The sequence below is a fragment of the Schistocerca gregaria genome, chromosome 2 (genome assembly GCF_023897955.1).
Source record: "Schistocerca gregaria isolate iqSchGreg1 chromosome 2, iqSchGreg1.2, whole genome shotgun sequence".
In the NCBI taxonomy this organism is placed as follows: domain Eukaryota; kingdom Metazoa; phylum Arthropoda; class Insecta; order Orthoptera; family Acrididae; genus Schistocerca; species Schistocerca gregaria.
This window is the reverse complement of record NC_064921.1, coordinates 393,637,085-393,649,372: the sequence shown is the minus strand read 5'-3', so window position 1 is coordinate 393,649,372 and position 12,288 is coordinate 393,637,085. Positions and strand designations below refer to the sequence as shown.

At 38.2% G+C, this 12,288-nt stretch overlaps 1 protein-coding gene across 5 annotated transcripts in view; it reads right to left on the bottom strand.

Moving 5' to 3' along the window:
* LOC126321992 (maestro heat-like repeat-containing protein family member 1) overlaps positions 1-12,288 on the bottom strand; it is a 262,008-nt gene that overhangs the window by 160,538 nt on the left and 89,182 nt on the right. For all 5 annotated transcript variants that reach the window (XR_007558737.1, XM_049994248.1, XM_049994247.1 and 2 more), the window contains one exon: positions 4,450-4,632. Coding sequence is in view for 4 of the 5 variants with exons in the window: in XM_049994248.1 (XP_049850205.1) it covers positions 4,450-4,632 (183 nt within the window). In the remaining variant the exon portion in view is untranslated. The remainder of the gene's footprint in view (positions 1-4,449; positions 4,633-12,288) is intronic.

The following is a 12,288-nucleotide window of genomic DNA, read 5'->3' as shown; positions in this document are numbered from 1 at the left end:
CCTCAGCGATACATATAACTGTACCATAGGTGCAACCACAATGGAGAAGTATCTGTTGAGAGGCCAGACAAACATGTGGTTCCTGAAGAGGGGCAGCAGCCTTTTCAGTAGTTGCAGGGGCAACAGTCTGGATGACTGCCTGATCTGGCCTGGTAACACTAACCAAGACAGCCTTGCTGTGTTGGTACTGCGAACAGCTGAAAGCAAGGGGAAACTACAGCCGCAATTCTTCCCAAGGGCATACAGTTTTACTGTATGGTTAAATGATGATGGCGTCCTATTGGGTAAAATATTCTGGAGGTAAGATAGTCCCCCATTCGGATCTCCGGGCGGAGACTACTCAGGAGGATGTTGTTACCAGGAGAATGAAAACTGGCATTCTACGGGTTGGAGTGTGGAATGTCAGATCGGGTGGGTAGGTTAGAAAATTTAAAAATGGAAATGGACAGGTTAAAGTTAGATATAGTGGGAATTAGTGAAGTACGGTGGCAGGAGGACAAGACTTCTGGTCAGTTGAATACAGGGTTATAAACACAAAATCAAATAGGGGTAATGCAGGAGTAGGTTTAATACTGAATAAAAAAAATATGAATGTGGGTAAACTACTACAAACAGCATAGTGAATGCATTATTGTGGCCGAGATAGACATTAAGCCCACGCCTACCACATTAATACAAGTTTATATGCTGACTAGCTCTGCAGATGACGAAGAGATTGATGAAATGTATGACGAGATAAAAGAAATTATTCAGATAGTGAAGGGAGACGAAAATTTAATAGTCATGGGTGATTAGAATTCGATAGTAGGAAAAGGAAGAGAAGGAAACATAGTAAGTGAATATGGAATGGTGGTAATGAATCAAAAGGGAAGCCGGCTGGTAGAATTTTGCACAGAGCATAAGTTAATCATAGCTAACACTTGGTTCAAGAATCATAAAAGAAGGTTGTGTACACGGAATAAACCTGGAGATACTGACAGATTTCAGTATGATTATATAATGGTAAGACAGAGATTTAGGAACCAGGTTTTAAATTGTAAGACATTCCCAGGGGCAGATGTGGACACTGACCACAATCTATTGGTTATGAACTGTAGATTAAAACTGAAGAAACTGCAAAAAGGTGGGAATTTAAGGAGATGGGACCTGGATAAACTGAAAGAACCAGAGGTTGTACAGAGTTTGAGGGAGAGCATAAGGGAACAATTGACAGGAATGGGGGAAAGAAATACAGTAGAAGACAAATGGGTAGCTTTGAGGGATGAAGTAGTGAAGGCAGCAGAGGATCAAGTAGGTAAAAAGACGAGGGCTAGTAGAAATCCTTGGGTAACAGAAGAAATATTGAATTTAATTGATGAAACGAGAAAATATAAAAATGCAGTAAATGAAGCAGGCAAAAAGGAATACAAACGTCTCAAAAATGAGATTGACAGGAAGTGCAAAATGCCTAAGCAGGGATGGCTAGAGGACAACTGTAAAGATGTAGAGGCTTATCTCACTAGGTGTAAGATAAATACTGCCTACAGGAAAATTAAAGAGACCTTTGGAGATAAGAGAACCACTTGTATGAACACCAAGAGCTCAGATGGAAACCCATTTCTAAGCAAAGACGGGAAAGCAGAAAGGTGGGAGGAGTATATAGAGGGTCTGAGGGTCTATACAAGGGCGATGCACTATAGGACAATATTATGGAAATGGAAGAGGATGTAGATGAAGATGAAATGGGACAAACAATACTGCGTGAAGAGTTTGACAGAGCACTGAAAGTCCTGAGTCGAAACAAGGCCCCCGGAGTAGACAACATTCCATTGGAACTACTGACGGCCTTGGGAGAGCCAGTTCTGACAAAACTCTACCATCTGGTAAGCAAGATGTATGAAACAGGCGAAATACACTCAGACTTCAAGAAGAATATAATAATTCCAATCCCAAAGAAAGCAGGCGTTGACAGATGTGAAAATTATCGAACTATCAGTTTAATAAGCCACAGGTGCAAATACTAACACGAATTCTTTACAGACGAATGGAAAAACTGGTAGAAGCCGACCTTGGGGAAGATCAGTTTGGATTCCATAGAAATACTGGAACACGTGAGGCAATACTGACCTTATGACTTATCTTAGAAGAAAGATTAAGGAAAGGCAAACCTACGTTTCTAGCATTTGTAGACTTAGAGAAAGCTTTTGACAACGTTGACTAGAATACTCTCTTTCAAATTCTAAAGGTGGCAGGGGTAAAATACAGGGAGCGAAAGGCTATTTACAATTTGTACAGAAACCAGATGGCAGTTATACGAGTCGAGGGACATGAAAGGGAAGCAGTTGTTGGGAAAGGAGTAAGACAGGGTTGTAGCCTCTCCCCAGTGTTATTCAATCTGAATATTGAGCAAGCAGTAAAGGAAACAAAAAAAAAATCAGAGTAGGTATTAAAATCCATGGAGAAGAAATAAAAACTTTGAGGTTCACCAATGACATTGTAATTCTGTCAGAGACAGCAAAGGACTTGGAACAGCAGTTGAATGGAATGGATAGCGTCTTGAAAGAAGGATATAAGATGAACATCAAGAAAAGCAAAAAGAGGATAATGGAATGTAGTCGAATTAAGTTGGGTGATGCTGAGGGAATTAGATTAGGAAATGAGGCACTTAAAGTAGTAAAGGAGTTTTGCTATTTGGGGAGCAAAATAACTGATGATGGTCAAAGTAGAGAGGATATAAAATGTAGACTGGCAATGGCAAGGAAAGCGTTTCTGAAGAAGAGAAATTTGTTAACATCGAGTTTAGATTTAAGTGTCAGGAAGTCATTTCTGAAAGTATTTATATGGAGTGTAGCCATGTATGGAAGTGAAACATGGATGATAAATAGTCTGAACAAGAAGAGAATAGAAGCTTTCCAAATGTGGTGCTACAGAAGAATGCTGAAGATTAGATAGGTAGATCACATAACTAATGAGGAAGTATTGAATAGGATTGGGGAGAAGAGAAGTTTGTGGCACAACTTGACCAGAAGAAGGGATCGGTTGATAGGACATGTTCTGAGCCATCAAGAGATCACCAATATAGTATTGGAGGGCAGTGTGGAGGGTAAAAATCGTAGAGGGAGACCAAGAGATGAATGAGATGAAGAAGCTTGCACAGGATAGAGTAGCATGGAGAGCTGCATCAAACCAGTCTCAGGACTGAAGACCATAACAACAACAACAACAACAACAACATATATCTGGAAAGATGCAATCAGTAATCACTTAACTTTCTTAACAGTTTGTTACAAAATGAGAAATGCACACAGGATGATCAACTTTCTAAAGCACCTGATTGCAGTTTTATAATAGAAAGAAAACTGCAAATATTTTTATGTCCTATATTAATTATGCGGTGTCCTTCCACAGCATTATGGAATCACAGTGGCACAAAATTTCCAAAAGTAAATGGCATTAAATTTATTAAAAGATGCATCCACACCAGTACAGTTACAAAATTACAGGTAAAATGACAGCAAATGTTCTCATTCAAAAACTACTTATGGAGTGGACACTGTATACGTATTTTTGACAGCTATAGAAAGCTCATTCACATTAAATTTTATCGATCTTATCAGATGCATTTCACTTTCAATTAGAAAGTACTTGTAAGTAATTTGTAAGACTTTTCTCACAACATTTCATTCTACCATCTCCTCCAATGGAATTTCCATGTATCTCAAGTTCTTTCAAATCAGTGGAAAAAATGTTTTGTTTGATAAGTAAAATTTTTAAGATTCTCTTCAAATATTTTAATGCTTTGACAAAAATATCTAGATGTACAATAAATCAGTGGAGATTCCAAGATGGAATATCAACACTAAAACAAATAGATAGATCGGTACTCACTGTAAATATGGCATGTTAAGTTGCAGACAGGCACAATGAAAAGACTACATGTTTAGTTTTCAGCCACAGCCTTCTTTAGAAAAGGAACCACATGCACACACACATTGATTCACATAAGCATTCCGGTCCAATCTACAAGAGATAGCAGTCATACAAGTGTGAGGTATGTTCGTTCACCTGTGTGTGTGTTGGGAGGGGGGGGGTGTCTTCTTCTGAAGAAGGCTTTGGCTGCAAGCTAAAAATGTAGTAGTCTTTAGGTTGTGCCTGTCTGCAACTCTATGTATCATCTTGAAGATGAGTAGTGAGCCATCCTCTTCCTTTTATAGTAAATGTAAAACAAACAATTGGAAATACAGAATGGAATACCAAATATTAAAACTGGATACATTGCTAATCACCACATAGATGATGCGATAATTCTTACACTTACAACTCAGGCACACATGCCCACCGCTATATTTGGGCTCAACACCAGGAGACAACAATGGCCATGTGTGAGTGTATGAATATGTGTGACAGTGAATATGTTTAAAGCTTTTGTAATAAAAAGCACACAGGATGTTATGGTAAACTATTGCTTGCCTTTCAAGTACGATATCAAGTCTGGAATCTTCTGCTCCCACAGGGGGCACAAATGCGGATTAATCATTTTTGCAATGTTCTTCATGAAGCTTAAAATGTAAATCCCTCTTTTAGTCTGTGACGGATTTCCAAGCAAAGCCAGAGATCTTCCAAACAAGGAAAATGAGTGTGACACGTTGTGAGCTGAAACATAAATTGATATTACTTTCTCATTATGACATACTGTTACATAATTGGATAGAAACACTTACAAATATATTTGAATTCCAAAATAAATTGAAAGAGTGGGGCCTGTATTTGGAAACTAAAAACAGAGAGAGATAAAGGAAACTGCACATAAACATGCAGTTGTTGTAAAATGGCAAAAAATTACACTTTTGAGTCAGCAAGCGAATGCAAAGAACAGACTTAAGTGCACCATTCCATCCGCATCTTTCCAAAACTCTCTATAGCTCAATTTCCTGTATAGCTATCCTTCCTACAGTGACTTCTTGTTCCTCTCCTTTGGTCTCAAGGAAGAAACTTTTTATGGTGCTTTAAGACATGTCGGTGTATCCTCATACAAATTATTCACCACCGGTTCGGAATACGGTGACAATTTACTGCTAATCAAGTGCTTCTAGATTATGAATGCATTACTAAACGGTACATCAGAATATCAGTTGCAACTACGAGGGTGGTTTGAAAAGTTCTCAGAATCACCAAGAGAGGTCACTGCTAGTGCACCGAGTTGTTCATGTGATATTCATTGGACTGTTGCCTGCAAACATGTACCACATCAGTGCTCTTGGACGAGAGCTGTGGTGCTGACATGGCTCTGTTGTTCCATGTAGTGATTTGCGAAGATTGGGGGGGGAGGGGGGGGGGACGCAGAGAGAGAGAGAGAGAGAGAGAGAGAGAGAGAGAGAGAGAGAGAGAGAGAGAGATTTGAGCTGTCATTAAGCACTTAGTACAGAAAGATACGAAAGCAAAGGACATTCATGCTGATTTCCAGAATACACTGGGGGACTTTGCTCCTTCACATTGAGCTGTTGACAAGTGGACAAACGAATTTAAATTTGGTCAGGAGAGCTTGGATGATGATCCGCGCAGTGGTCAGCCAAGACATATTACTACTCCAGAAATCATTGCAAAAGTGCACAAAATGGTCATAGAGGATCGCCAATTGAAAGTGCGTGAAATTGCTCACGCTTGCCAGATGTCATCTGAAAGGGTATATCACATTTTAACTGAAGAATAAGAAATGAAAAAATTATCTGAAAGATGGGTGTCGCAACTCGTGATACTGTATCGAAAACACATGAAAATGGCCATATCGGAACAACATGAAATGGACATATCGGAACAATGTTTGGCCGGTTTTAGGAGAAACGAACAAGGTTTTTTGTGCCAGTTTGTGACCACAAATGAAACTTGGGTGCAGTACAAAATCCCAGAGACAAAATAACAGCCAAAGTAATGGAAACATGCTGATTTTCTACCACCAAAGAAAGCAAAGACAATTCCTTCAGCAGGAAAGGTCATGGCATCAGTGTTCTGGGATGCAAAGGGGATTCTGTTTGTAGATTATCCCCAGTGGGGACTGGGCAAACAATTACTGGAGAATACTATGCTAGCCTGGACAAATTGCAAAAAAGATACATGAAAAAAGGCCAGGTTCAGCAAAGAAGAAAGCCATCTTCCATCAAGACAATGCACACCCACACATGTGCTGTCACCATGGCAAAACTGGATGAACTACCGGTAAGGTATGAATTGTTTCCACACCTGCCTTATTCACCTGATATGGCTCCATCACCAGACTTCCATCTCTTCCCAAAACTGAAAAATTTTTTCTTGGTGGAAGGAGAACCACTGCAAACGAAGAACTGATAGCCAGAGTTGACAACTATTTTGCATTCCTGGAGGAAACTCATTTTCGAGGTGGGATCAAGGCACTGGAACATCGTTGGACCAAGTGCATTAATCAACAAGGAGACTACACTGAAAAATAAAAAAGTTTCAGTGTGTAAGTACTTTTTTTTCTATTCCATTACAACAACTTTTCAAACCACTCTCGTACAAAATAAGAAGGCTATTACACTTCCCTCATTTTTTTTTCTAAAGACTAAGATACACATAAAAATGCAGTAATGCAAACTTCCTAAATATGCTTAAAAAAAAAGGGCAAAAATCACACACTACGCACAAAAAAATTAAAAAATTCCAAGAACAAGGCACGGCGAATTTACAGCATTATTAGGCATGAAATAAAGAAACTTAGTATGGAAAATTACATTAAATACTCTCATAAAAAAATCAGTGAGATCTGAAATTCAAATCATTGGATATTAATTCCAGTGAATTCTTTGTATCAGAAGCTGAAAACAGAGGACAAAAGGAAAATCCATCAAAGGTAGATCCATTGGGGAGGGGGAAACCATAATCTGTAATCAGACATCAGTTTTGGCAAGTCATGTTTTAGAAATATCACACACTTGGTATGGCCTAACTTGAATTGCCTTTACAAATATTCAAAGAGTCAAGGTGTACATCCTCAATGGCTAAACTCTGCAGTGGTAAAATGCTCTTCCATCTCAATCCTCCTAGGATTTTCTCCAATATTTTTGAGAAGATAGCTTACAGTAGAATATTTTGACATCTTCCCAAGAATAGCATTTTAGATACACCAGTTTGGCTTCTGCAAAATCTGCTCCAATGAGAAAACAATGTAAAACTCAATTCTAGTTGAAGTAAAAAATAAAAATTACTCCTGTAGCATCTTCTGTTATCTTCCCAAGACCTTTGATCATTCTGATCATAAAATTCTGTTACGGAAACTAAAACGGTATGGCACAAAGGCCTTCTCCTTACAGGGATGTAGTCTGATCTTAATAACTGACAATTGGAAAGTAGAAGAAAAGCACTGAAGGAAAGCCGAAAATTTCTGACTGTTATGATGACAGTTTCGATTGCTCATTAGCTTGTTTATCAGTGACGTTGCTGAATATGATCCAGTCATTGCTTAAATTAGAGCCAATCTTCAGCCAACCATTTAATATACTCATACAAACAATATTCACTCTAAATACGGTGCACTGTTAATTGACACCACATAATTTACATTCTGGATGTTTCTTTGTGATGCAAAAGGATGCCGTAAGTGACAGTGCAATGTCCTATACAACGCTGAGCTAAAATGATCTTGTTCCATCTGAGTTACTGGATAGAAGTAAACCCAGCTTGGGTGGTCTTTTTAATCATGCAACGTTTATTTTCATTTGTTTCCACACACTCTTTTTCACATGTACACATGACTGTCATCATGAGTGATGTAATGGATTGTAATGCGTGAAGTCTCTGAATTCTTATAATGTGTTTGTTAAACTGCTGCATCTGCAATCTCATTATTGCAAATTCAGATGTGTTGTATTACACAGTATAACAACATCTCTTTACCCAGTTACTGAAAAGGAAAAAAGGGTATCCTGGATGTTCTAGACAAGGTTCTTGGCTTGGTACATTTTCCAAGTGCTTTGTAGGGCACTTTTAGAATCGAAGCAGATGACATGGTAGTTACAACAGACTCGATTGAAAGATCACAATAACAAATCATAGACCTACAAGGTCGAGCAGCAAAAGTAGGATTATGGACGTGATTTTAAAACATACCTCATGACAAACATCAGTACAGTGCCACAAAGTTTAAAATAAACAACACAATACCTACAGTACACTGCTCAAACAACATGAAGGAAAAGACAACAGCAGAGAATGCACAAAGTGGAGAAGAGCTTTCAGATAAAAAGAAATAATTACACTACATTACACTAGATAAAATTCTCATCCTGGAACACAAAGCTGAAACTCTCTCAAACAATGGTCAGACAAAAAATACCTCATGCAGTGGAGACTCTTCACTGCAAAGGGAGAGAATACAGATTAAGGCCCAATACAGAACTATACCTGAAAGTTAAAAAGTTAACAGACAAAATGAGGAAAAGGAGATTAAAACACTATCAACACATATGCATGATGAATAATGTCAGAATAACTACACAAATATTTGACTTTCCTTACAATTACTTACTAAACAATTAAACCACAAAATCACGTAGTTGAGAGAAATAGGAAGAGAGAGAAAAAATGTGGAAGTTGACATGGACACAATAAGACACATAACACTTTTTAAAGAAGCAGCAGAATAGACAGCCTTTCTGGGGGAAAAAAAGAAAAAGAACCAGAAGAAAGTGGGCAAAAGAAGCAAAGGAAGAACATTCTTGACAAATGAAAGAATTTGACACTATTTCTTTATCTCCCTTCTTAAACATTGGCTTAACTTCAGCATATTTCAACCATTCAGAAAATATTCCACTAATAAATGACTGGTTACACAGATAGCTTAATATGTTACTTAACTCAGAATCATATTCTTTAATTAACTTTGTTGATATTTCATCATACTCACTTGACATTTTTTATTTTAAAGATTTTATGATTGACATTACTTCTGCACATTACTTCTGCTGGGGTAGTGAGAGTGAAATTCATATTATGCAAGTTACTTGAAATGTCTGGTCTGAGGTATCCCATGGCAGCATCTACAGAATCTGACAACCCCATCTTTTGGGTAACAGTTATAAAATGCTTGTTAAAAAGTTCTGCGACACTATACACATCTGTCACCAATGTACCATTTACTCTTAATGATATTTTCCCCTCTTCATTTCTGGTTCTATCACTCTTCTTCACTATATCCCATATTGTCTTTATTTTGCTATCTGGTATGACTATCTTTTCCTTGTAATATATTTACTTTGATGTCCGGATTACAGTCTTTAATATTTTGCAGTATTTCTTGTAATGTGCTATAGCACCAAAATCAGAACTGTTTTGGATTGACAGATACAGTTTTCTTTTTGTTTTACAAGATATCTCTATTCCTTGAGTAATCCATGTCTTCTTTGTAGACTTTGCTCTAACCTTGGTTAGTTTTGGGGGAAAACAGTGTTCAACTAAGGTAAGCACTTTATTAGCAAAAGTGTTATATTTTTCATTCATGCCATGAGCACCGCAAACATCAGTCCAGTGAATGTCTCTGAGGAGTGTCCTAAAATAATCAATTTTTGACTTATTGATTACCCTCTTGATTTCAGATTTAACAGATTTTATTTCCTGTTCAGTATTACATTTAACAGAAGGAACTGTATGTCATGGTCTGAGAGGCCATTGACTGCTGGTTTTGTAATATGATTTTGTTCATTGGACTTTTCTATAAAGATATTATCAATGGATGCTTGTCAGCAATTGACTACCCTAGTTGGGAACTTTAGAGTAGGAATTAAGTTGAATGATAGTGTTACTAACTCAAATCTTAAATTATGACAGTTCCTGATGAATGTGGCAACTCCTCCTTTCTCCATTTCTGCTCTACAAAAGTGAGATGCTAACCTAAATCCTGTTAACACTTAAAAGTTCTATACCAGTGATCACATAATGTTCAGAGAGGCAGATTATGTCAGCTGGTTTTGAGGACCCTAATTCATCTATGCAGGTAATTAGTTCATTAATTTTTTTCTCAGTCCTCAAATATTTTGATACAATAAAGATAGCTGACATTTCACATTGACTGAGTTAAAATTGGGTAGAGTTGAAATTTATGCTGATTGTTGAAAATTCTTAACCAACAGCTGTTTATGCTGATGTAATAAGCTAGAATTAGGTTTTTTGGTTTCTTTCTCAAACTGAAGGTTTGTCTCAAATCCTAACCTCTCTTAAAAGTTGGTTTCTTTCTGTCCTCCCTACCCTAAAAAAGGATATTTTCTGAACCCTATAACCACTGGTATTTTATCACTCATGACAGTGCCTACCCCCTTTAACTTTCCTGCTATTTTCCCAGCCAGTTTACCGTTCCCTTTCCTCTTGAGGTGAAGGCCATGCCTAGCATAATCTCAAATGTTACGGGAATCAACAGGAACCACACCAATGTGTGACCCTGTACCCAACATAAGCAGCTGTTCCAACTCCAAATTAACTCTCCTGACTGAAGAGTTCAAATGAGGTTGGTCATAGCGCCCAGGAACAGACACGAACTCAACACTGGTATGCTTTGATGCTGATGCAACCTTGGCAAGGTCACACTCTATAATATACCCAGGATCTCTGTCAATATTATTAATTGGCCCAACCACTATAACCATGGTGTCTTCCTTAATGAAATCTTTGCAAAGTGAGCCTAAATCCTCTGTCAGCTGCTTCAGACAACCACTAGGTTTAAAAAAATTGGGTAGGTATTCTTATCCAAGTTCATCCTGCAAAGTTTGTCAACACCTCTTCCACAGGAACTACCTAAAAACAACACTTCCTTTTTATTTACTGCTTTACTTTTCAACCTGCTGCTGAAAGTTTGTTGTGCCCTGCTTGCCACTGCTTGAGGCTCACCAGCTTCTAACTGAACAACAGGTCAAATCTATTTTCTACATTCACCACGAAGTTCATAGACAAAGATCTAGGCCTGTTCTTCCTGTTCCCTGTTGCCACTTCCCACCTCTCCTTACCGTTCTTCGTCCTTAACCTGTCAAGATCTCATCTGGCTTAGTCTATCTCAGCCTGAAGGGTAGTAATTTTCCCCTCCTGTTCTAGCATCTTCCTATCTCTACTACATATCCTACAAAAACACTGATGAGTCTCATTTACTTCCCCTGCTAAAAAAAAGGCTCTAGGCACTATGGCACTTAACATCTGAAGTCATCAGTCCCCCAGACGTAGAAGTACTTAAACCTAACTAACCTAAGGACATCACACACATCCATGCCCAAGGCACGATTCAAACCTATGACCGTAGCAGCTGCATGGTTCTGGACTTAAGCGCCTAGAACTGCTCAGCCACAGCTACCAGCTCCCCTACTCCCATACCACTACAGTCACCCACATGGAAAAAACCACAGCAGCCCGGACCTAACAACTCTATGGCAAGCCAAGCACTTTTCACTCATGTTAAATGTAATAGTTTATTAAGAATAAGTCAGTTAAGTTACAGATAAACACAAAAACATCATTTCACAAATCTGGCCTATATGCAACTGTATGTAAACAAAAACAATAGTGTAAAGTTTCTGAAACAACAACTTAAACTTTATGCTACTTTCTGGAAATGTGAGTTAAATAATGAAGATGTATACTACAGTTAAATTGCTGGAGAGAGCAAAGAACAATTAAATGAAATTCTATAGATTTGCTGTGATAAAATGTAAACAGAAAATACGACTATAAACCAACTGATAACAGAACGCAGCATGTCATTCTCAATGGAGAGAAGTCTTCCGAAGTAAGAGTAATTTCAGGTGTGCCGCAGGAGAGTGTCATAGGACCGTTGCTACTCACAATATACATAAATGACCTGGTGGATGACATCGGAAGTTCACTGAGGCTTTTTGCAGATGATGCTGTGGTGTATCGAGAGGTTGTAACAATGGAAAATTGTACTGAAATGCAGGAGGATCTGCAGTGAATTGACGCATGGTGCAGGGAATGGCAATTGAATCTCAATGTAGACAAGTGTAATGTGCTGCGAATATACAGAAAGATAGATCCCTTATCATTTAGCTACAAAATAGCAGATCAGCAACTGGAAGCAGTTAATTCCATAAATTATCTGGGAGTACGCATTAGGAGTGATTTAAAATGAAATGATCATATAAAGTTGATCGTCGGTAAAGCAGATGCCAGGCAGATTCATTGGAAGAATCCTCAGGAAAGGCAATCCGAAAACAAAGGAAGTAGGTTACAGTACATTTGTTCACCCACTACTTGAATACTGCTCAGCAGTGTGGGATGCGTACCAGATAGGGTTGATAGGAG